We start from the raw sequence: 24,939 nt of genomic DNA, 5'->3' as shown, positions 1-24,939 counted from the left end.
AGGCACAAAGTTTATGTAATTATGTAGTATTTGATGGAACCAGAACATCCTTGCCACTACTTGATGGACAAACTACTATGCTACCTGATCGAAGAGAATATATTTCCATTCTATCGGATACTGATTAAATATTGTGCTTCTTAAGCAAGGATGCATGAGACATATTGTTACATGAAAATATGAAATCAGTGTTTGCTTTAGTAGTACTACTTGCAAGTTAATGTTAAAAATATTCGGTTATGTTTTACACTGCCTAATAATGTCTTTATTCAATTACCTGACCGAACTATGTACGATACTGATATCATGTTCAAGAAGATCAGCATCAATATAAGAGCAAATGTAAAATTCTACTTGATGCCAAGGGAAATATAACTAAGAGGAAGTACAGAGTATAACTGCCATATTAAAAATCGGATGACTAATGAATATTTAAAAGATTGAGTCGCCATTTACACAACATTGAGTGTTGCTATGATGTGACACAACAAACCATGGTTTACAAGATTAATTAGTCATTTAGCTAATATAGGTTTTCCTATAAGCTTATTATCTACTCCCTCCGGCCCGTAATATAAGAACGTTTTTGACACTACATTAGTGTCAAAAACGTTCTTATATTTTGAGACGGAGGGAGTAGCAATTAAACATCACCTTCTGTTGAGTTGAGTTCAAAAATTAACAAGAACATAAATGACAGATGAGTAAAAGTAGTACTAACCAATGCTAAGAAATGCTACAAGATAGAAGATTTAACATTAACATGAATGGCAAGGATAATCACATAAACATGAGACTTAAATACCTTTTGATGGCATGCCTATCCAAGTACATGATGAATTGGCTGGGGATGAAGGAGATGGGGTTGACGGAGACGGTGGTGAAGAAGGTATTGCGGACAATGTCATCCCAGGTCAGGTGTTCTTCTGCTGCTGCTTGGTTTTCTTTTTCTTCGTTGGTATAGAGGGTGACTGCCCCAAGCGCCTTCTTCCTCAGATTGACCTCAACCAGCCAGAAAGTGTCGTTTCTATTATTCAACACAAAGCAGACAACATCATGATCAACCAAGTTCATGATAGGAAACTTTGGCAGGAGCAGGGGGAGGCGCTTGTCAGAGGAAAGAACATTCTCGAGCTCACGGGCTTCCATGGTGGCATGTTTTTTCCATACCCCGTTGGACAGATTCCATGTCCTGATTTTGAAATCAGAAGAATGTATATGCACGCTGCGGCCTGCAACATCGCTGATACAAATGAGCTTAATCATGCCGCTGTGAGTGACGCACACACGGCGTGCTGGGTCAGGGACCCCTGGGTCAATATAGAGACGACGAGTATCCGGATCTGCTGGCATCGAGACATAGCGGGGCGGCCTTGTAAGATCTCTGTCAGAAGCAACTGCATGGTCAACCCATGTAGCTCACTCGGGACGTGCTCTAGCGCACGACCCCTCCTCCGGCGCACGATCGCCTTGTACAAACCGCACACTCTCACGCGCCTGTAACTCATATATACGAGTTCAATACAGCAGCAGGACCACAAGGTGCCTAGCTCATTTTTCCCTCTCTCGCTCGCATGGTATCAGACGCCGGTTCCATCCCCTGTCTGTAACCTCCAGCTTCCGCTGCCTCGTCTCCGAGCCCGCAACAATGGCGGCTCCTTCTCCGCCACCACCACCTCCCCCACTTCCTCCCCGTCCCACCTGAAGGAAATATGCCCTAGAGGCAATAATAAAGTATTATATATTTCCTTATATCATGATAAATTTTTATTATTCATGCTAGAATTGTATTAACCGGAAACATAATACATGTGTGAATACATAGACAAACAGAGTGTCACTAGTATGCCTCTACTTGACTAGCTCGTTAATCAAAGATGGTTATGTTTCCTAGCCATAGACATGAATTGTCATTTGATTAACGGGATCACCTCATTAGGAGAATGACGTGATTGACTTGACCCATTCCGTTAGCTTAGCACCCGATCGTTTAGTATGTTGCTATTGCTTTCTTCATGACTTATACATGTTCCTATGACTATGAGATTATGCAACTCCCTTTTACCGGAGGAACACTTTGTGTGCTACCAAACGTCACAACGTAAATGGGTGATTATAAAGGTGCTCTACAGGTGTCTCCAAAGGTACTTGTTGGGTTGGCATATTTCAAGATTAGGATTTGTCACTCCGATTGTCGGAGAGGTATCTCTGGCCCCACTCGGTAATGCACATCACTATAAGCCTTGCAAGCATTGTGACTAATGAGTTAGTTGCGGGATGATGTATTACGGAACGAGTAAAGAGACTTGCCGGTAACGAGATTGAACTAGGTATCGAGATACCGACGATCGAATCTCGGGCAAGTAACATACCGATGACAAAGGGAACAACGTATGTTGTTATGCGGTCTGACCGATAAAGATCTTCGTAGAATATGTGGGAGCCAATATGGGCATCCAGGTCCCGCTATTGGTTATTGACCGGAGAGGTGTCTCGGTCATGTCTACATAGTTCTCGAACCCGAAGGGTCCGCACGCTTAACGTTACGATGACAGTTTTATTGAGTTTTGATGTACCGAAGGAGTTCGGAGTCCCGGATGAGATCGGGGATATGACGAGGAGTCTCGAAATGGTCGAGACGTAAATATCGATATATTGGACGACTATATTCGGACTTCGGAAAGGTTCCGAGTGATTCGGGTATTTTTCAGAGTACCGGAGAGTTACGGGAATTCGTATTGGGCCTTAATGGGCCATATGGGAAAGGAGAGAAAGGCCTCAAAAGGTGGCCGCACCCCTCCCCATGGTCTGGTCCGAATTGGACTAGGGAAGGGGGGCGCACCCTTCCTTCTTTCTCCTTCCCCCTTCCCTTCTCCTACCCCCACAAGGAAAGGAGGAGTCCTACTCCCGGTGGGAGTAGGACTCCCCCCTTTGGCGCGCCTATACCCTTGGCCGGCTGCCTCCCCCTTGCTCCTTTATATACGGGGGCAGGGGGCACCCGAGAGACACAACAATTGATCCTTGAGATCTCTTAGCCGTGTGCGGTGCCCCCCTTCACCATATTACACCTCGATAATACCGTTGCGGAGCTTAGGCGAAGCCCTGCGTTGGTGGAACATCATCATCGTCACCACGCCGTCGTGCTGACGAAACTCTCCCTCAACACTCGGCTGGATCGGAGTTCGAGGGACGTCATCGAGCTGAACGTGTGTAGAACTCGGAGGTGCCGTGCGTTCGGTACTTGATCGGTCGGATCGTGAAGACGTTCGACTACATCAACCGCGTTGTGATAACGCTTCCGCTGTCGGTCTACGAGGGTACGTGGACAACACTCTCCCCTCTCGTTGCTATGCATCACCATGATCTTGCGTGTGCGTAGGAAATTTTTGAAATTACTACGTTCCCCAACAGTGGCATCCGAGCCTGGTTTTATGCGTTGATGCTATACACGAGTAGAACACAAGTGAGTTGTGGGCGATATAAGTCATACTGCTTACCAGCATGTCATACTTTGGTTCAGCGGTATTGTGAGATGAAGCGGCCCGGACCGACATAACGCGTACGCTTACGCGAGACTGGTTTCACCGTTCGGAGCACTCGTTGCTTAAAGGTGACTGGCGGGTGTCTGTCTCTCTCACTTTAGTTGAACCGAGTGTGGCTACGCCCGGTCCTTGCGAAGGTTAAAACAGCACCAACTTGACAAACTATCGTTGTGGTTTTGATGCGTAGGTAAGAACGGTTCTTGCTAAGCCCGTAGCAGCCAAGTAAAACATGCAACAACAAAGTAGAGGACGTCTAACTTGTTTTTGCAGGGCATGTTGTGATGTGATATGGTCAAGACATGATGTGATATAATGTGTTGTATGAGATGATCATGTTTTGTAACCGAGTTATCGGCAACTGGTAGGAGCCATATGGTTTTCGCTTTATTGTATGAGATGCAATCGCCATGTAATAGTTTTACTTTATCACTAAGCGGTAGCGATAGTCGTAAAAGCAATAAGTTGGCGAGACGACAACGATACTACGATGGAGATCAAGGTGTCGTGCCGGTGACGATGGTGATCATGACGGTGCTTCGGAGATGGAGATCACGAGCACGGTGCTTCGGGGATGGAGATCACAAGCACAAGATGATGATGGCCATATCATATCACTTATATTGATTGCATGTGATGATAATCCTTTATGCATCTTATCTTGCTTTGATTGACGGTAGCATTATAAGATGATCTCTCACTAAAATTTCAAGATAAAAGTGTTCTCCCTGAGTATGCACCGTTGCAAAAGTTCTTCGTGCTGAGACACCACGTGATGATCGGGTGTGATAAGCTCTACGTTCAAATACAACGGGTGCAAAACAGTTGCACACGCGGAATACTCAGGTTAAACTTGACGAGCCTAGCATATGTACAGATATGGCCTCGGAACACGGAGACCGAAAGGTCGAGTGTGAATCATATAGTAGATATGATCAACATAGTGATGTTCACCATTGAAACTACTCCATCTCACGTGATGATCGGACATGGTTTAGTTGATTTGGATCACGTAATCACTTAGATGATTAGAGGGATGTCTATCTAAGTGGGAGTTCTTAAGTAATATGATTAATTGAACTTAAATTTATCATGAACTTAGTCCTGATAGTATTTTTCAAATTATGTTATAGATCAATAGCTCGCGTTGTTGCTTCCCTGTGTTTATTTTTGATATGTTCCTAGAGAAAAATTATGTTGAAAGATGTTAGTAGCAAAGATGCGGATTGGATCCGTGATCTGAGGATTATCCTCATTGCTGCACAGAAAAATTATGTCCTTGATGCACCGCTAGGTGACAGACCTATCGCAGGAGCAGATGCAGACGTTATGAACGTTTGGCTAGCTCAATATGATGACTACTTGATAGTTTAGTGCACCATGCTTAACGGCTTAGAATCGGGACTTCAAAGACGTTTTGAACGTCATGGACCATATAAGATGTTCCAGGAGTGGAAGTTAATATTTCAAGCAAATACCCGAGTTGAGAGATATGAAGTATCCAACAAGTTCTATAGCTAAAAGATGGAGGAGAATCGCTCAACTAGTGAGCATGTGCCCAGATTGTCTGGGTACAACAATCGCTTGAATCAAGTGGGAGTTAATCTTCCAGATAAAATAGTGATTGACAGAATTCTCTAGTCACCATCACCAAGTTAGTAGAACTTCGTGATGAACTACAGTATGAAAGGGATGACGAAAGTAATTCCCGAGCTCTTCGTGATGCTGAAATCGACGAAGGTAGAAATCAAGAAAAAACATCAAGTGTTGATGGTTGACGAGACCACTAGTTTCAAGAAAAGGGCAAAGGGAAGAAGGGAAACTTCAAGAAGAACGGCAAGCAAGTTGCTGCTCAAGTGAAGAAGCCTAAGTCTGGTCCTAAGCCTGAGACTAAGTGCTTCTACTGCAAAGGGACTGGTCACTGGAAGCGGAACTACCCCAAGTATTTGGTGGATAAGAAAGATGGCAAAGTGAACAAAGGTATATTGGATATACATGTTATTGATGTGTACTTACTAGTGTTTATAGCAACCCCTCAGTATTTGATACTGGTTCAGTTGCTAAAGAGTAGTAACTCAAATCAGGGAGTTGCAGAATAAACAGAGACTAGTAAAAGACGAGGTGACGATGTGTGTTGGAAGTAGTTCCAAGATTGATAAGATCATCATCGCACACTTCCTGTACTTTCGGGATTAGTGTTGATACTAAATAAGTGTTATTTGGTGTTTGCGTTGAGCATGAATATGATTTGATAATGTTTATTGCAAAACGGTTATTCATTTAAGTTAGAGAACAATTGTTGTTCTGTTTACATGAATAAAAACCTTCTATGGTCATACACACCAACGAAAATGGTTTGTTGGATCTCGATCGTAGTGATACACATATTCATAATAATGAAGCCAAAAGATGCAAAGTTAATAATGATAATGCAACTTATTTGTGCCACTGCCGTTTAGGTCATATTGGTGTAAAGCGCATGAAGAAACTCCATACTGATGGGATTTTGGAATCACTTGATTATGAATCACTTGATGCTTGCGAACCATGCCTCATGGGCAAGATGACTAAAAACGCCGTTCTCCGGAACTATGGAGAGAGCAACAAATTTGTTAGAAATCATACATACAGATGTAGGTGGCCCGATGAATATTGAGGCTCGTAGCAGGTATCATTATTTTCTGACCTTCACAAATGATTTGAGCAGATATGGGTATATCTACTTAATGAAACAGAAGTCTGAAACATTTGAAAAGTTCATATAATTTCAGAGTGAAGTAGAAAATCATCGTAACAAGAAAATAAAGTTTCTACGATCTGATCGCGGAGACAAATATTTGAGTTACGAGTTTGGTCTTCAATTAAAACAATGTGGAATAGTTTCACAAATTCATGCCACCTGGAACACCACGGTGTAATGGTGTGTCCGAACGTCGTAATCGTGCTTTATTAGATATGGTGCGATATATGATGTATCTTACCGATCTACCACTATCGTTTTGGGGTTATGCATTAGAGACAGCTGCATTCACGTTAAATAGGGTACCATCTAAATCCGTTCAGACGACGTCTTATGAACTGTGGTTTGGCAAGAAACCAAAGTTGTCGTTTCTTAAAGTTTGGGGTTGCGATGCTTATGTGAAAAAGTTTCATCCTGATAAGCTCAAACCCAAATCGGAGAAATGTGTCTTCATAGGATACCCAAAGGAGACAGTTGGGTACACCTTCTATCACATATCCGAAGGCAAGATATTCGTTGCTAAAAATGGATCCTTTCTAGAGAAGGAGTTTCTCTCGAAAGAAGTGAGTGGGAGGAAAATAGAACTTGATAAGGTAAGTGTACCTGCTCCCTTATTGGAAAGTAGTTCATCACAGAAATCTGTTCCTGTGACTCCTACACCAATTAGTGAGGAAGTTAATGATGATGATCATGGAACTTCAGATCAAGTAATTACTGAACCTCATGGGTCAACCAGAGTAAGATCCGCACCAGATTGGTACGGTAATCCTGTTCTGGAGGTCATGTTACTAGACCATGGCGAACCTACGAACTATGAAGAAGCGATGGTGAGCCCAGATTCCGCAAAATGGCTTGAAGCCATGAAATCCGAGATGGGATCCACGTATGAAAACAGAGTATGGACTTTGGTTGACTTGCCCGATGATCGGCAAGCAATTGAGAATAAATGGATCTTCAAGAGGAAGACGGACGCTGATAGTAGTGTTACTATCTACAAAGCTAGAATTGTCGCAAAAAGGTTTTCGACAAGTTCAAAGTGTTGACTACGATGAGAGTTTCTCACTCGTATCTATGCTTAAGTCTGTCCGAATCATGTTAGCAATTGCCGCATTTTATGAAATATGGCAAATGGATAAACAAAACTGCATTCCTTAATGGATTTATTAAAGAAGAGTTGTATATGATGCAACCAGAAGGTTTTGTCAATCCTAAAGGTGCTAACAAAATATGCAAGCTCCAGCGATCCATCTATGGACTGGTGCAAGCATCTTGGAGTTGGAATATACGCTTTGATAAGTTGATCAAAGGATATAGTTTTATACAGACTTGCGGTGAAGTCTGTATTACAAGAAAGTGAGTGGGAGCACTACAGCATTTCTGATAAGTATATGTGAATGACATATTGTTGATCAGAAATAATGTAGAATTATTCTGCAAAGCATAAAGGAGTGTTTGAAAGGAGTTTTTTTTTCAAAGAAAGACCTCGGTGAAGCTGCTTACATATTGAGCATCAAGATCTATAGAGATAGATCAAGACGCTTGATAAGTTTTTTCAATGAGTACATACCTTAACAAGATTTTGAAGTAGTTCAAAATAGAACAGTCAAAGAAAGAGTTCTTGCCTGTGTTACAAGGTGTGAAATTGAGTAAAGACTCAAAGCCAGACCACGGCAAAAGATAGAAAGAGAATGAAAGTCATTCCCTATGCCTTGGCCATAGGTTCTATAAAGTATGCCATGCTGTATACCAGATCTATTATATACCCTACACTGATTTTGGCAAGGGAGTACAATAGTGATCTAGGAGTAGATCACTAGACAGCGGTCAAAAATTATCCTTAGTGGAATAAGGATATGTTTCTCGATTATGGAAGTGACAAAAGGTTCGTCGTAAAGGGTTACGTCGATGCAAGTTTTGACACTAAATCTAGATGACTCTAAGTCTCGGTCTAGATACATATTGAAAGTGGGAGCAATTAGCTAGAGTAGCTCCGAGCAGAGCATTGTAAACATAGAAATTCGCAAAATACTTACGGATCTGAATGTGACAGACCCGTTGACTAAAATTATCTCACAATCAAAACATGATCACACCTTAGTACTCTTTGGGTGTTAATCACATAGCGATGTGAACTAGATTATTGACTCTAGTAAACCCTTTGAGTGTTAGTCACATAGAGATGTGAACTATGGGTGTTAATCACATGGTGATGTGAATTATTGATGTTAAATCACATGGCGATGTGAACTAGATTATTGAGTCTAGTGCAAGTGGGAGACTGAAGGAAATATGCCCTAGAGGCAATAATAAAGTATTATATATTTCCTTATATCATGATAAATGTTTATTATTCATGCTAGAATTGTATTAACCAGAAACATAATACATGTGTGAATACATAGACAAACAGAGTGTCACTAGTATGCCTCTACTTGACTAGCTCGTTAATCAAAGATGGTTATGTTTCCTAGCCATAGACATGAATTGTCATTTGATTAACGGGATCACCTCATTAGGAGAATGACGTGATTGACTTGACCCATTCCGTTAGCTTAGCACCCGATCGTTTAGTATGTTGCTATTGCTTTCTTCATGACTTATACATGTTCCTATGACTATGAGATTATGCAACTCCCTTTTACCGGAGGAACACTTTGTGTGCTACCAAACGTCACAACGTAAATGGGTAATTATAAAGGTGTTCTACAGGTGTCTCCAAAGGTACTTGTTGGGTTGGCGTATTTTGAGATTAGGATTTGTCACTCCGATTGTCGGAGAGGTATCTCTGGGCCCACTCGGTAATGCACATCACTATAAGCCTTGCAAGCATTGTGACTAATGAGTTAGTTGCGGGATGATGTATTACGGAACGAGTAAAGAGACTTGCCAGTAACGAGATTGAACTAGGTATCGAGATACCGACGATCGAATCTCGGGCAAGTAACATACCGATGACAAAGGGAACAACGTATGTTGTTATGCGGTCTGACCGATAAAGATCTTCGTAGAATATGTGGGAGCCAATATGGGCATCCAGGTCCCGCTATTGGTTATTGACCGGAGAGGTGTCTCGGTCATGTCTACATAGTTCTCGAACCCGAAGGGTCCGCACGCTTAACGTTACGATGACAGTTTTATTGAGTTTTGATGTACCGAAGGAGTTCGGAGTCCCGGATGAGATCAGGGATATGACGAGGAGTCTCGAAATGGTCGAGAGTAAAAATCGATATATTGGACGACTATATTCGGACTTCGAAAAGGTTCCGAGTGATTCGGGTATTTTTCGGAGTACCGGAGAGTTACGGGAATTCGTATTGGGCCTTAATGGGCCATATGGGAAAGGAGAGAAAGGCCTCAAAAGGTGGCCGCACCCCTCCCCATGGCCTGGTCCTAATTGGACTAGGGAAGGGGGGCGCACCCTTCCTTCTTTCTCCTTCCCCCTTCCCTTCTCCTACTCCCACAAGGAAAGGAGGAGTCCTACTCCCGGTGGGAGTAGGACTCCCCCCTTTGGCGCGCCTATACCCTTGGCCGGCTGCCTCCCCCTTGCTCCTTTATATACGGGGGCAGGGGGGCACCCCAGAGACACAACAATTGATCCTTGAGATCTCTTAGCCGTGTGCGGTGCCCCCTCCACCATATTACACCTCGATAATACCGTTGCGGAGCTTAGGCGAAGCCCTGCATCGATGGAACATCATCATCGTCACCACGCTGTCGTGCTGACGAAACTCTCCCTCAACACTCGGCTGGATCGGAGTTCGAGGGACGTCATCGAGCTGAACGTGTGTAGAACTCGGAGGTGCCGTGCGTTCGGTACTTGATCGGTCGGATCGTGAAGACGTTCGACTACATCAACCGCGTTGTGATAACGCTTCCGCTGTCGGTCTACGAGGGTACGTGGACAACACTCTCCCCTCTCGTTGCTATGCATCACCATGATCTTGCGTGTGCGTAGGAAATTTTTGAAATTACTACGTTCCCCAACACCACCTTCCCTGGCCATGGCTCCTCTCCCATGACACCGGCGCGCCCCCAGCAGCCTCTGCTCACGCCGTCTGTGCTCGCTCGCGGCGCCCCCTCCTCCTGACTGATCCCGCCGCTTCCTCCTCAGCGGCATCGACCTTCTCCCCCCTAGCCGGCATCTACATCAACCAGCATGTGCCCATAACGCTCACCCTCACCCCCCAACTTCTCTCAGTGGCGAACTCTCTTCGAGGTCATGTTCAGAAGTACGTGATCACCGACCACATCACCGGCGCGGCTCGTCCCGGCGACGCCGCCTGGGTACAGGACGACGCCCACATCCTCTCCTGGCTATACACGTGCGTGAGCTCGGAGATCTTCCGCCTCGTTCACCAGCGCGGCGCCACGGCCGCGGAGATATGGGCCGCGGTCCTCTCGCTATTCATGGAGAACGCTGAGCACCAAGTCGTCCTCCTCGCCACGGAGTTCCGCCGCATCGAGCAGGGCGGCGCGTCCGTCATCGACTACTTCGGGCGCCTCAAGGAGTGCGCCGACCGGCTCGCTGACCTCGGCGAGATCGTGTCGGACCGCGACCAAGTTCTCAACATGTTTCGCGGCCTTCACCCTCGTCTCCGGTACGCCATCCCCATCCTCATGATGCAGACGCCATTCCCTACCTTCCTCCACTGCCGCGCCTTTCTGCTTCTTCAAGAGAGCCGCCTGACCCCCGACTTCACCCACGAGACGGCGCTTCACGCCGCTCGCACTCCTCCTCCACCGAGCTCCTACAGCGGCAACAACAACCGCCACAACGGCTCCGGCGGGGGTGGCGGCCGCAATCGCGGCAAAGGGAAGGCGCTGGACAATTCCGGTGGCTCGCCGCACGGCGGGGCGTCCTCCATCCGCGGCCCCGCGCCGCCTGCACCGGTCAGCACCACGCCTTGGACCGGCATGGTACACGCCTGGCCGATGCCGTGGCGTCCTCATGCACCGGGCGCTGGTGTCCTTGGGCCGCGGCTAGGCGGGCCTGCGCCGTTCGCCGGTGCCGCCACACACTAAGGCGCGCCCTACCCCGTCGCTGCTGGCGCCCCGCCGCCGCAGTGGCACCCTGGCGCCGTCCCTATCCCCGTCCACCCGCCATACAGCGCGCCGATCGGGCCCGGCGCGGCCGCGCCCAGCCCGGCCTGGGATCAGTCCACTCTGGTGCATGCCCTCAACAACCTGCACGTCCAGCAGCAGCAGCCGCCCGCGCCTTCCGCCGAATGGTACCTGGACTCGGGCGCGTCCACACACATGGCCTCCTCCTCTGGTATGCTCTCCTCATCTCGCCCTTACACCTCCTCTGGCATTTTAGTTGGTGATGGAACCTCGCTTGCAGTTACGCACACCGGCCAAGCCACACTTCCCACCACCACAGCTTCCTTAGCTCTCAATGACGTTCTCGTTTCCCCTCACCTAATCAAAAACCTCATATCTGTCAAGAAACTTGCTCGTGAAAACCCTGTTAACGTCGAGTTTGACGATTTTGGTTGCTCTGTCAAGGATCGAAGGACGAGGCGGGTGATCCTCCGATGTAACGACTCCGGCGACGAGCTCTACCCCGTGTCCCAGCCCACCCAGCACCATGCTCTCACCGCGGTCACCACTGACGTCTGGCACCAGCGGCTTGGTCATCCGGGGCACGACTCCCTCGCCCATCTGCTTCGCTCCTCGGCCATCACAGCTCATGGCGCTCCGTCGTCTTCCTGTAAAGCTCGTCAATTAGGAAAACACGCTCGTTTCCCGTTTAGCAGCTCTGATCATGTGTCGTACTTTCCCTTTCAACTAGTGCATTGCGATGTATGGACTTCTCCTGTAATCAGTATGTCAGGCTATCAGTATTACCTTATGCTTCACGATGATTATAGCCACTTCGCCTGGACCTTTCCCCTACGACACAAATCTGACGTTCCGCTCACCATCAAACGCTTTCACACGTTTGTACGCTGCCATTTCAACCTAAACATCCTAACTATGCAAACAGATAATGGGCGCGAGTTTGACAACAACGCATCCCGCGCATTCTTCTCCTCCGAAGGCATTCAGCTCCGCCTGTCGTGCCCATACACCTCGCCACAGAATGGCCGAGCGGAACGTATCCTACGTACACTCAACGACATCACTCGCTCCCTCCTCGTCCATGCGTCTATGCCGTACACCTTCTGGGTCGAGGCCCTCAACACAGCAACCTTTCTCCTAAACTGTCGCCCCTGCCGCGCACGGCATAACCACATGCCCTTCTACCTGCTCTACGGCGTGCTTCCCACGTACTCCGCCGTTCGGGTGTTCGGTTGTCTCTGCTACCCAAACCTTGTTGGGGAACGTAGCAATAATTCAAAATTTTCCTACGTGTCACCAAGATCAATCTAGGAGATGCTAGCAACGAGAGAGAGGGAGTGCATCTTCATACCCATGAAGATAGCTAAACGGAAGCGTTACAAGAACGCGGTTGATGGAGTCGTACTCGCGGTGATTCAAATCGCGGAAGATCCGATCTAGCGCCGAACGGACGGCGCCTCCGCGTTCAACACACGTACAGCCCGGGGACGTCTCCTCCTTCTTGATCCAGCAAGGGGAGAGGAGAAGTTGAGGGAGAACTCCAGCAGCATGACGGCGTGGTGGCGATGGAGCTCGTGGTTCTCCGGCAGAGGTTCGCTAAGCACTACGGAGGAGGAGTTGGAGGAGGAGAGGGCTGCGCCAGGCAAGGGGTGCGGCTGCCCTCTCTCTCCCTCACTATATATAAGGGGAAGGGGGTGGAGGAGGCGCCCTAGGGGAGGGGCGGCGGCCAAGGGGAAAAGCCTAGATGGGTTCTGGGCGCCCCCACCCCTAGGAGACTTGCCCCCCAAGCCAGGAGGGGCGGCTGCCCTAGGGGAGGCGCCCCCATCTCTCCTGGTTACGTGAGAGGGGTTGGGAGGGGCGCACAGCCCCTTAGTAGGCTGGTTTGCCCCTTCCCCTTGGCCCATAAGGCCCCCCAATGCTTGCCGGGGCCTCCGAAAGCCCTTTCGGACATGCTGGCCATAGCCTGGTACCCCCGGAACAATTCCGGACTCCAATACCCTTCGTCCAATATACCGATCTTCACCTCTGGACCATTCCGGAGCTCCTCGTCATGTCCGGGATCTCATCCGGGACTCCGAACAACCTTCGGTAACCACATACTATTTCCCATAACAACTCTAGCGTCACCGAACCTGAAGTGTGTAGACCCCACAGGTCGGGAACCATGCAGACATGACCGAGACACCTCTCCGGCCAATAACCAATAGCGGGATCTGGATATCCATATTGGCTCCCACATGTTCCACGATGATCTCATCGGATGAACCACGATGTCGGGGATTCAGTCAATCCCGTATACAATTCCCTTTGTCTATCGGTATGTTACTTGCCCGAGATTCGATCGTCGGTATCCCAATACCTCGTTCAATCTCGTTACCGGCAAGTCTCTTTACTCGTTCCGTAACGCATGATCCCGTGGCTAACTCCTTAGTCACATTGAGCTCATTATGATGATGCATTACCGAGTGGGCCCAGAGATACCTCTCCATCATACGGAGTGACAAATCCCAGTCTCGATTCGTGCCAACCCAACAGACACTTTCGGAGATACCTGTAGTGCACCTTTATAGCCACCCAGTTACGTTGTGATGTTTGGTACACCCAAAGCATTCCTACGGTATCCGGGAGTTGCACAATCTCATGGTCTAAGGAAATGATACTTGACATTAGAAAAGCTCTTAGCAAACAAACTACACGATCTTGTGCTATGCTTAGGATTGGGTCTTGTCCATCACATCATTCTCCTAATGATGTGATCCCATTATCAATGACATCTAATGTCCATGGCCAGGAAACCATAACCATCTATTGATCAACGAGCTAGTCAACTAGAGGCTTACTAGGGACATGTTGTGGTCTATGTATTCACACATGTATTACGGTTTCCAGTTAATACAATTATAGCATGAACAATAGACAATTATCATGAACAAGGAAATACAATAATAACCATTTTATTATTGCCTCTAGGGCATATTTCCAACAGTCTCTCACTTGCACTAGAGTCAATAATCTAGTTCACATCACTATGTGATTGTAATGAATCCAACACCCATGGGATTTGTTCATATATCGCTTGTGAGAGAGGTTATTAGTCAATGGGTCTGAACCTTTCAGATCAGTGTGTGCTTTACAAATCTCTATGTCATCTTGTAGATGCAGCTACCACGCGCTACTTGGAGCTATTCCAAATAACTGCTCTACTATACGAATCCAGTTTACTACTCAGAGTCATCCGGATTAGTGTCAAAGTTTGCATCGACGTAACCCTTTACGACGAACTCTTTTACCACCTCCATAATCGAGAAAATTCCTTAGTCCACTAGTTACTAAGGATAAGTTCGACCGCTGTCATGTGATCCATTCCTGGATCACTCTTGTACCCCTTGACTGACTCATGGCAAGGCACACTTCAGGTGCGGTACACAGCAGAGCATACTGTAGAGCCTACGTCTAAAGCATAGGGGACAACCTTCGTCCTTTCTCTCTCTTCTGCCGTGGTCATGTTTTGAGTCTTACTCAATACTCACACCCTGTAACACAGCCAAGAACTCCTTCTTTGCTGATCTATTTTGAACTCCTTCAAAATCTTGTCACGGTATGTATTCATTTGAAAGTACTATTAAGTGTTTTTGATCTATCCTTATAGATCTGGATGCTCAATGTTCGAGTAGCTTAATCCAGGTTTTCCATTGAAAAACACTTTTCAAATAACCCTGTATGCTTTCCAGAAATTCTACATCATTTCTGATCAACAATATGTTAACAACATATACTCATCAAAAATTCTATAGTGCTCCCACTCACTTCTTTGGAAATACAAGTTTCTCATAAACTTTGTAAAAACCCAAAATCTTTGATCATCTCATCAAAGCGTACATTCCATCTCCGAGATGCTTACTCCAGTCCTTAGAAGGATTGCCGGAGCTTTGCATACTTGTTAGCATATTTCAGGATTGACAAAACCTTCTGGTTGTATCACATACAACCTTTCCTCAAGAAAATCGTCGAGGAAACAATGTTTTGACATCCTATCTGCAAGATTTCATAAATAATGCAGTAACTGCTAATATAATTCCAACAGACTCTTAGCATCGCTACGAGTGAGAAAGTCTCATCGCAGTCAACTCCTTGAACTTGTCGGAAAAGATCTTAACGACAAGTCGAGCTTTCTTAATGGTGACACTTACCATCATTGTCCGTCTTCCTTTTAAAATCCATCTGCACCCAACAGCCTTACGGCCATCAAGTAGTTCTTCCAAAGTCTATACTTTGCTTTTATGCATGGATCCTCTCTCGGATTTTATGGCATCGAGCCATTCGTCGGAATCCGGGCCCACCATCGCTTCTCCATAGCTCGTAGGTTCATTGTTGTCTAGCAACATGACTTCCAAGACAGGATTACGTACCACTCTGAAGTAGTACGCATCCTTGTCGTCCTACGAGGTTTGGTAGTGACTTGATCCGAAGTTTCATGATTACTATCATAAGCTTCCACTTCAATTGGTGTAGGTGCCACAGGAACAACTTCTTGTGCCCTGCTACACACTAGTTGAAGTGACGGTTCAATAACCTCATCAAGTCTCCACCATCCTCCCACTCAATTCTTTTGAGAGAAAATTTTCCTCGAGAAGGGACCCATTTCTAGAAACAATCACTTTTGCTTCCAGATCTGAAATATGAGGTATACCCAACTGTTTTGGGTATTCTATGAAGATGCATTTATCCGCTTTGGGTTCGAGCTTATCAGCCTGAAACTTTTTCACATAAGCGTCGCATCCCTGAACTTTTAAGAAACGACAGCTTAGGTTTCTATAAACCATAGTTCATACGGTGTCGTCTCAACAGAATTGCGTGGTGCCCTATTTAAAGTGAATGCGGTTCTCTCTAATGCCTAACCCATAAACGATAGTGGTAATTCGATAAGAGACATCATGGTATGCACTATATCCAATAGGGTGCAGTTATGATGTTCGGACACACCATCACACTATGGTGTTCCAGGCGGTATTAGTTGTGAAACAATTTCCACAATGTCTTAATTGTGTACCAAACTCGTAACTCAGATATTCATATCATAGACATTTTATCCTCTTGTCACGATGATCTTCAACTTCACTCTGAAATTACTTGAACCTTTCAATATTTCATACTTGTGTTTCATCAAGTAAATATACTTAGAATCTACTCAAATCATCTGTGAAGTAAGAGCATAACGATATTCACTGCGTGCCTCGGCACTCATTGGATTGCACACATCAAAATGTATTACTTCCAACAAGTTGCTCTCTTGTTCCATCTCACTGAAAACGAGGCCTTTCAGTCATCTTGCCCATGTGGTATGATTTGCATGTCTCAAGTGATTCAAAATCAAGTGAGTCCAAACGATCCATCTGTATGGAGTTTCTTCATGCATATCTACCAATAGACATGGTTCGCATGTCTCAATCTTTTCAAAAAATGAGTGAGTCCAAAGATCCATCAACATGGAGCTTCCTCATGCGCTTTATACCAATATGACTCAAATGGCAGTGCCACAAGTATGTGGTACTATCATTACTATTTTATATCTTTTGGCATGAACATGTGTATCACTACGATCGAGATTCAATAAACTATTCATTTTAGGTGCAAGACCATTGAAGGTATTATTCAAATAAACAGAGTAACCATTATTCTCCTTAAATGAATAACCGTATTGCGATAAACATAATCCAATCATGTCTATGCTCAACGCAAATACCAAATAACAATTATTTAGGTTTAATACCAATCCCGATGGTAGAGGGAGCGTACGATGTTTGATTACATCAACCTTGGAAATACTTCCAACACATATCGTCATCTCACCTTTAGCTAGTCTCCGTTTATTCCGTAGCCTTTTATTTCGAGTTACCAACACTTAGCAACTGAACCGGTATCTAATACCCTGGTGCTACTAGGAGTACTAGTAAAGTACACATTAATATAATGTATATCCAATATACTTCTATCGACCTTGCCTGCCTTCTCATCTACTAAGTATCTAGGGTAGTTCTGCTTCAGTGACCGTTCCCCTCATTACAGAAGCACTTAGTCTCGGGTTTGGGTTCAACCTTGGGTTTCTTCACTAGAGCAGCAACTGATTTGCCGTTTCATGAAGTATCCCTTCTTTCCCTTGCCCTTCTTGAAACTAGTGGTTTTACTAACCATCAACAATTGATGCTCCTACTTGATTTCTACTTTCGTGGTGTCAAACATCGCGAGTTGCTCAAGGATCATCATGTCTATCCCTGATATGTTATAGTTCATCACGAAGCTCTAATAGCTTGGTGGCAGTGACTATGGAGAACCATCACTATCTCATCTGGAAGATTAACTCCCACTCGATTCAAGCGATTGTAGTACCCAGACAATCTGAGCACATGCTCAACGATTGAGCTTTTCTCCCTTAGTTTGCAGGCTTAAGAAACTTGTCAGAGGTCTCATATCTCTTGACGTGGGCACTAGTCTGAAATCCCAATTTCAGTCTTTGGAACATCTCATATGTTCTGCGACGTTTCAAAAACGTCTTTGGTGCCTCAATTCTAAACCGTTAGCATTACGCACTGAACTATCACGTAGTCATCAAAACGTGTATGTCAGATGTTCGCAACATCCACAGACGACGCTCGAGGTTCAGCACACCGAGCGGTGCATTAAGGACATAAGCCTTCTGCGCAGCAATGAGGATAATCCTCAGTTTACGGACCCAGTCCGCATAATTTCTACTATCAACTTTCAACTAAATTTTCTCTAGGAACATATCTTAAACAGTAGAACCAAAGCGTAAGCTATGACATAATTTGCAAAGACCTTTTGACTATATTCATGATAATTAAGTTCATCTGATTATTTAATGAACTCCCACTTAGATAGACATCCCTCTTGTCATCTAAGTGATACATGATCCGAATCGACTAGACCGTGTCCGATCATCACGTGAGACGGACTAGTCATCAACGGTGAACATCTCCATGTTGATCGTATCTACTATACGACTCATGTTTGACCTTTCGGTCTCTTGTGTTCCGAGGCCATGTCTGTACATGCTAGGCTCGTCAAGTCAACCTAAGTGTTTCGCATGTGTAAATCTGGCTTACACCCGTTGTATGCGAACGTTAGAATCTATCACACCCGATCATCACGTGGTGCTTTGAAACAATGAACCTTCGCAATGGTGCACAGTTAGGGGGAACACATCTCTTGAAATTTTAGTGAGAGATCATCTTATTTATGCTACCGTCGTTCTAAGCAAATAAGATGTAAACATGACAAACATCACATGCAAATCATAAAGTGACATGATATGGCCAATATCATCTTGCGCCTTTGATCTCCATCTTCGAGGCGCGGCATGATCACCTTCGTCACCGGCATGACACCATGATCTCCATCATCGTGTCTTCATGAAGTTGTCTCACCAACTATTACTTCTACTACTATGGCTAACGGTTAGCAATAAAGTAAAGTAATTACATGGCGTTTTTCATTGACACGCAGGTCATAGAATAAATTAAGACAACTCCTATGGCTCCTGCCGGTTGTCATACTCATCGACATGCAAGTCAGGATTCCTATTACAAGAACATGATCAATCTCATACATCACATATATATAATTCATCACATCCTTTTGGCCATATCACATCACATAGCATACCCTGCAAAAACAAGTTAGACGTCCTCTAATTGTTGTTGCATGTTTTACGTGGCTGCTATGGGTTTCTAGCAAGAACGTTTCTTACCTACGCAAAAGCCACAACAGTGATATGCCAATTGCTATTTACCCTTCATAAGGACCCTCTTCATCGAATCCGATCCGACTAAAGTGGGAGAGACAGACACCCGCTAGCCACCTTATGCATCAAGTGCATGTCAGTCGGTGGAACATGTCTCACGTAAGAGTACGTGTAAGGTCGGTCCGGGCCGCTTCATCCCACAATGCCGCCGAATCAAGATAAGACTAGTAACGGTAAGCAAATTGAACAAATCATCGCCCACAACTAGTTTGTGTTCTACTCGTGCATAGAATCTACGCATAGACCTAGCTCATGATGCCACTGTTGGGGAACGTAGCAATAATTCAAAATTTTCCTACGTGTCACCAAGACCAAACTAGGAGATGCTAGCAACGAGAGAGAGGGAGTTCCTCTTCATACCCTTGAAGATCGCTAAGCGGAAGCGTTACAAGAACGCGGTTGATGGAGTCGTACTCGCGGCGATTCAAATCGCGGAAGATCCGATCTAGCGCCGAACGGACGGCGCCTCCGCGTTCAACACACGTACATCCCGGGGACGTCTCCTCCTTCTTGATCCAGCAAGGGGAGAGGAGAAGTTGAGGGAGAACTCCAGCAGCACGACGGTGTGGTGGCGATGGAGCTCGTGGTTCTCCGGCAGAGCTTCGCTAAGCACTACGGAGGAGGAGTTGCAGGAGGAGAGGGTTGCGCCAGGCAAGGGGTGCGGCTGCCCTCTCTCTCCCTCACTATATATAGGGGGAAGGGGGTGGAGGAGGCGCCCTAGGGGAGGGGCGGCGGCCAAGGGGAAAAGCCTAGATGGGTTCTGGGCGCCCCCACCCCTAGGAGACTTGCCCCCCAAGCCAGGAGGGGCGGCTGCCCTAGGGGAGGCGCCCCCATCTCTCCTGGTTACGTGAGAGGGGTTGGGAGGGGCGCACAGCCCCTTAGTGGGCTGGTTTGCCCCTTCCCCTTGGCCCATAAGGCCCCCCAATGCTTGTCGGGGCCTCCGAAACCCCTTTCGGACATGCTGGCCATAGCCTGGTACCCCCGGAACAATTCCGGATTCCAATACCCTTCGTCCAATATACCGATCTTCACCTCCGGACCATTCCGGAGCTCCTCGTCATGTCCGGGATCTCATCCGGGACTCCGAACAACCTTCGGTAACCACATACTATTTCCCATAACAACTCTAGCGTCACCGAACCTGAAGTGTGTAGACCCCACAGGTCGGGAACCATGCAGACATGACCGAGACACCTCTCCGGCCAATAACCAATAGCGGGATCTAGATACCCATATTGGCTCCCACATGTTCCACGATGGTCTCATCGGATGAACCACGATGTCGGGGATTCAATCAATCCCGTATACAATTCCCTTTGTCTATCGGTATGTTACTTGCCCGAGATTCGATCGTCGGTATCCCAATACCTCGGTCAATCTCGTTACCGGCAAGTCTCTTTACTCGTTCCGTAACGCATGATCCCGTGGCTAACTCCTTAGTCACATTGAGCTCATTATGATGATGCATTACCGAGTGGGCCCAGAGATACCTCTCCGTCATACGGAGTGACAAATCCCAGTCTCGATTCGTGCCAACCCAACAGACACTTTCGGAGATACCTGTAGTGCACCTTTATAGCCACCCAGTTACGTTGTGACGTTTGGTACACCCAAAGCATTCCTACGGTATCCGGGAGTTGCACAATCTCATGGTCTAAGGAATTGATACTTGACATTAGAAAAGCTCTTAGCAAACGAACTACACGATCTTGTGCTATGCTTAGGATTGGGTCTTGTCCATCACATCATTCTCCTAATGATGTGATCCCGTTATCAATGACATCCAATGTCCATGGCCAGGAAACCATAACCATCTATTGATCAACGAGCTAGTCAACTAGAGGCTTACTAGGGACATGTTGTGGTCTATGTATTCACACATGTATTACGGTTTCCAGTTAATACAATTATAGCATGAACAAGGAAATACAATTATAACCATTTTATTATTGCCTCTAGGGCATATTTCCAACAAACCTTACCGCCACCAGCGCTCACAAACTCGCACCACGCTCTCATCCATGCGTGTTCCTTGGTTACTCTCCGGAGCATAAAGGCTACCGCTGCTTAAACCGCAGCACTGGCCGTGTCATCGTCTCCCGGCACGTGGTGTTCGACTAAACCCACTTCCCCTTCTCAGACGACAGTGTGCCATGCACGCCCCCGTCCTCTGCCATCGACGACGACCATCCATCACCGCACCCATTCCCTGCCTACATCCCGCGCCAGCCCCGTTCCACTCGGCCGCATCCTCCCAACGCCGCGTCCACCCTCGACGCCGCACGCCCTGCCCCCACTCCTATAGACGACCCGCCAAACCCTAGCCCGTCTACCCCCACACGTCAAACACCTACGCCTCCCATCAGCACACCTCCACCCTCCTCCCCGCACCAACCCCTCGCTGATCCACCTGCAGCTCCGGCCAGTCGCTCCACCCGCAGCGTCGTCCCCACGCATCCCATGGTTACTCGTGGCAAACTCGGCAAATTCCACCCTAACCCCAAATACGCCGATGCAAACCTCGCTACGACCACCACCAACACAGACATCTCACCACTACCTAATAGTGTGCACGCTGCGATGCGGGATCCACACTGGCTTAATGCTATGCAGGAGGAGTACAGGGCGTTGATGGCGAACCAGACGTGGTCTCTCGTGCCCCGACCGCCGGGCACCAACATCGTCTCCGGCAAATGGCTCTTCCGCCGCAAGTTCACGGCCGGCGGCTCGTTGGAACGATACAAAGCACGCTGGGTGGTGCGCGGCTTTTCGCAGCGCCCCGGCGTCGACTTCGATGAGACCTTCTCGTCGGTGGTCAAGTCCGCCACCATCCGCGTCGTGCTCGCCCTTGCCGCCGCAGGGGATTGGCCTGTCCATCAAATGGATGTGAACAACGCATTCCTTCAAGGATACCTCACCGAACGCGTCTACTGCCAGCAACCTGTTGGCTTCGTCGACGCGAGCCGGCCTGATCATGTCTGCCTGCTCGACCGGTCGCTCTACGGCCTGCGGCAGGCGCCCCGCGCTTGGTTCGACCGATTCGCCGCGTTCCTCTGGGCGATCGGGTTCGTGGCAGCTCGGGCGGATCCCTCACTGTTCGTGCTACATCACGGTGATCAGGTGGCGTATCTTCTTCTGTACGTGGACGACATTGTTCTCACGGCCTCGACGTCCGCACTGCTGCAACGCCTTCAGCGCCAGCTCTTTGCCGAGTTCTCCATGAAAGATCTCGGCCCTCTCCAGTTCTTCCTCGGCATCCAGGTCACCCGCGAACACACGGGCTTCTTCCTCTCCCAGAGCAAGTATGCCGCCGAGCTGCTCGACCGCGCCAACATGACGGCATGCAAGCCCGTGAGCACGCCCGTGGACACGCACAGCAAGCTCTCTGGCGATGCCAGACCACCGGTGGACGACCCCTCCGACTACCGCAGCATAGTGGGGGCGTTGCAGTACCTGACCATGACCAGGCCCGACCTGGCGTACACGGTACAGCAGGAATGCCTCTCCATGCACGACCCACGCGCCCAGCACCTGGCATTGGTTAAGCGCATCCTGCGCTACGTCCGCGGCTCCTCCACGCATGGGCTGCATATCAGCCGCTCGTCCGCTCTCGACCTGGTCGCCTACTCCGACGCCGACTGGGCCGGGTGCCCGGACACGCGGCGCTCGACGTCGGGCTACGCTATCTTCCTCGGCGACTCCCTCGTCCCTTGGTCGTCGAAACGCCAGCCCACCGTCTCACGGTCCAGCGCGGAGGCGGAGTACCGCGCCGTCGCCAATGCCGTCGCAGAATGCTGCTGGCTTCGTCACCTCCTCGGTGAACTCCACGCCCCGCTGCACAAAGCCACCGTGGTCTACTGCGACAACATCTCCTCGGTCTACATGGCGGCTAACCCGGTTCACCACCGACGCACAAAACACATCGAGCTCGACATACATTTTGTGCGCGAGAAGGTTGCCCTCGGCGAGCTGCGTGTTCTTCATGTCCCCACGACACAGCAATTCGCGGACATCATGACGAAAGGGCTGCCAACACCGGCATTCCAAGAGTTTCGATCAAGCTTGTGCATCCGCCCTCCGAACGCTTCAGCTGCGGCGGGCTGTCAGAAGCAACTGCATGGTCAACCCACGTAGGTCACTCGGGACGTGCTCTAGCGCACGACCCCTCCTCCGGCGCACGATCGCCTTGTACAAACCGCGCACTCTCATGCGCCTATAACTCATATATACGAGTCCAATACAGCAACAGGACCGCAAGGTGCCTAGCTCATTCTTCCCTCTCTCTCGCTCACAATCTCCATGCACGGTGACAAACAGCAAGCCAAGGTAGCAATCGACCCAGCACAAGGAACCGCCAAAGGGGATGACGGAGTCGGTATTCCAGGAACCATACAGAAAGTCAGGGACGCCCTTGCCATAAGGCATCTGCAGCATCCTGAATTCCCATTCCATGGCCTTCCCAGGTGCATGGTGCAGCAGCAGGGCCGGGCCCATAGTGGTGCCGAGTGTGCAGCCCGCACAGGGCCCATCAATTTTGGGGGCCCCAAAAAATTTTATAAGCCTATGTGTATAATCCTGTGCGCTGGGTCATGCATGGCGCTGGGCCGCTGGTCCTCTGGCCGCTGAGTCGAGCGTCCCAGCCTCACAGGCCGCTCGATGCGTTAACTACTAGCCAGGCCGTTACCCTAAAAGAATAGGTTAGCTCCCAGCGTGATTAACGCGTTATTGGAGGCTGCCGGTCGCCGGTGCTCCTTCTTGCCTCACTAGTCCTGATTAGATTTAGTCCGATTAAACTAGGCGACACATCCAATTCTCCATACTGCATTCCAATTCTTCGATGGTCAAGCCAACTAGTCAAGGTTTAGCACTAGTGAGTATTGTTTGTTTATTACTCTCTCAACCCTCATCTTATATAAAGCGAATTGTACATCCAATCACTAGTAGAAAACTGGGCTTTGGTCACAGGGCAATATTCACATTAGTCCCGGTTCAGTCACGAACCGGGACTAATGTGAGCATTGGTCCCGGTTCGTGCGGCCACGGGCCTGCCGGGCCTCATGGGGGCATTGGTCCCGGTTCGTTCGGACCCTTTGGTCCCGGTTGGTGGGACAAACCGGGACCAACGGGCCACGCTCCTGCCCCACCACCCTTTAGTCCCGATACATACCACAAACCGGGACTAAAGGGCTGGTCCTAGTTGCGGCCAGTGTTTAGTCCCACCTCGCCAACCGAAGGGCGCTCACACCAGTTTATAAGCCCGTCCCTCTCTGCCTTGTTGAGCTCCTCTTAAAGTGAAAGTAGATGCCCTTATACAGGGAATTTGACCTAAATTCACAGTAAATTTCATAGAAATTTATTATGAATTTAGGTTGAATTTCCTCTATAAGCGCATCTATGTTCATTTTTTATAGTAAATAAAATAAATAAACCTTAATAAAATAAATAAAAATAAATAAACCTTAATAAAATAAAATAAAATAAACTATAGTAACTAAAATAAATTAACCTTAATAAATTAAATAAAAATAGCAGCAGTAAAATAAATAAAAATAGCAGCAGTAAAATAAATATAAATAAAATAATTAAAGTAAAATACATAAGTAATTAGAAATAAAATAAATAAGTTTTTTGTTGTAAGTAGAAACAAAACAAAACAAATAAAGCAAAAGAGAAAACAAAAAAAGAGAAAAAAATTATGCCACCTACTGGGCCACCACGGCCTGAATACGACTTGAAACCCATCCGTGGGCCAGGATTCAGGCCCGCAGAAGGCCCAGTAG

The 24,939-nt window shown here is 47.5% G+C and overlaps 1 protein-coding gene across 1 annotated transcript; it reads left to right on the top strand.

Moving 5' to 3' along the window:
- Positions 1–1,212: 1,212 nt before the first annotated feature.
- Positions 1,213–23,293, top strand: LOC141041106 (uncharacterized). Its single transcript, XM_073507220.1, has 5 exons — positions 1,213–1,272; positions 10,507–11,196; positions 11,344–11,989; positions 12,266–12,376; positions 21,300–23,293. Exons 1-5 carry the CDS (start codon positions 1,213–1,215, stop codon positions 23,291–23,293), a joined length of 3,501 nt encoding a protein of 1,166 aa, XP_073363321.1.
- The last annotated feature ends 1,646 nt before the right edge of the window (positions 23,294–24,939 follow it).

The sequence above is a fragment of the Aegilops tauschii genome, chromosome 2 (assembly GCF_002575655.3).
Source record: "Aegilops tauschii subsp. strangulata cultivar AL8/78 chromosome 2, Aet v6.0, whole genome shotgun sequence".
NCBI classification, from domain to species: domain Eukaryota; kingdom Viridiplantae; phylum Streptophyta; class Magnoliopsida; order Poales; family Poaceae; genus Aegilops; species Aegilops tauschii.
This window is presented reverse-complemented; position numbering and strand designations above follow the sequence as displayed.

What these genes read in the sequence shown, in the direction of transcription:
- LOC141041106 (XM_073507220.1), top strand. Translation starts at nt 1,213, where the DNA reads ATGTATATGCACGCTGCGGCCTGCAACATCGCTGATACAAATGAGCTT. An exon ending in CCACGCCTTGGACCGGCATG is followed by an intron (nt 11,197 to 11,343) that starts GTACACGCCTGG and finishes CCGCCGCCGCAG; the next exon opens with TGGCACCCTGGCGCCGTCCC. An exon ending in TGGCGCTCCGTCGTCTTCCT is followed by an intron (nt 11,990 to 12,265) that starts GTAAAGCTCGTC and finishes CTATGCAAACAG; the next exon opens with ATAATGGGCGCGAGTTTGAC.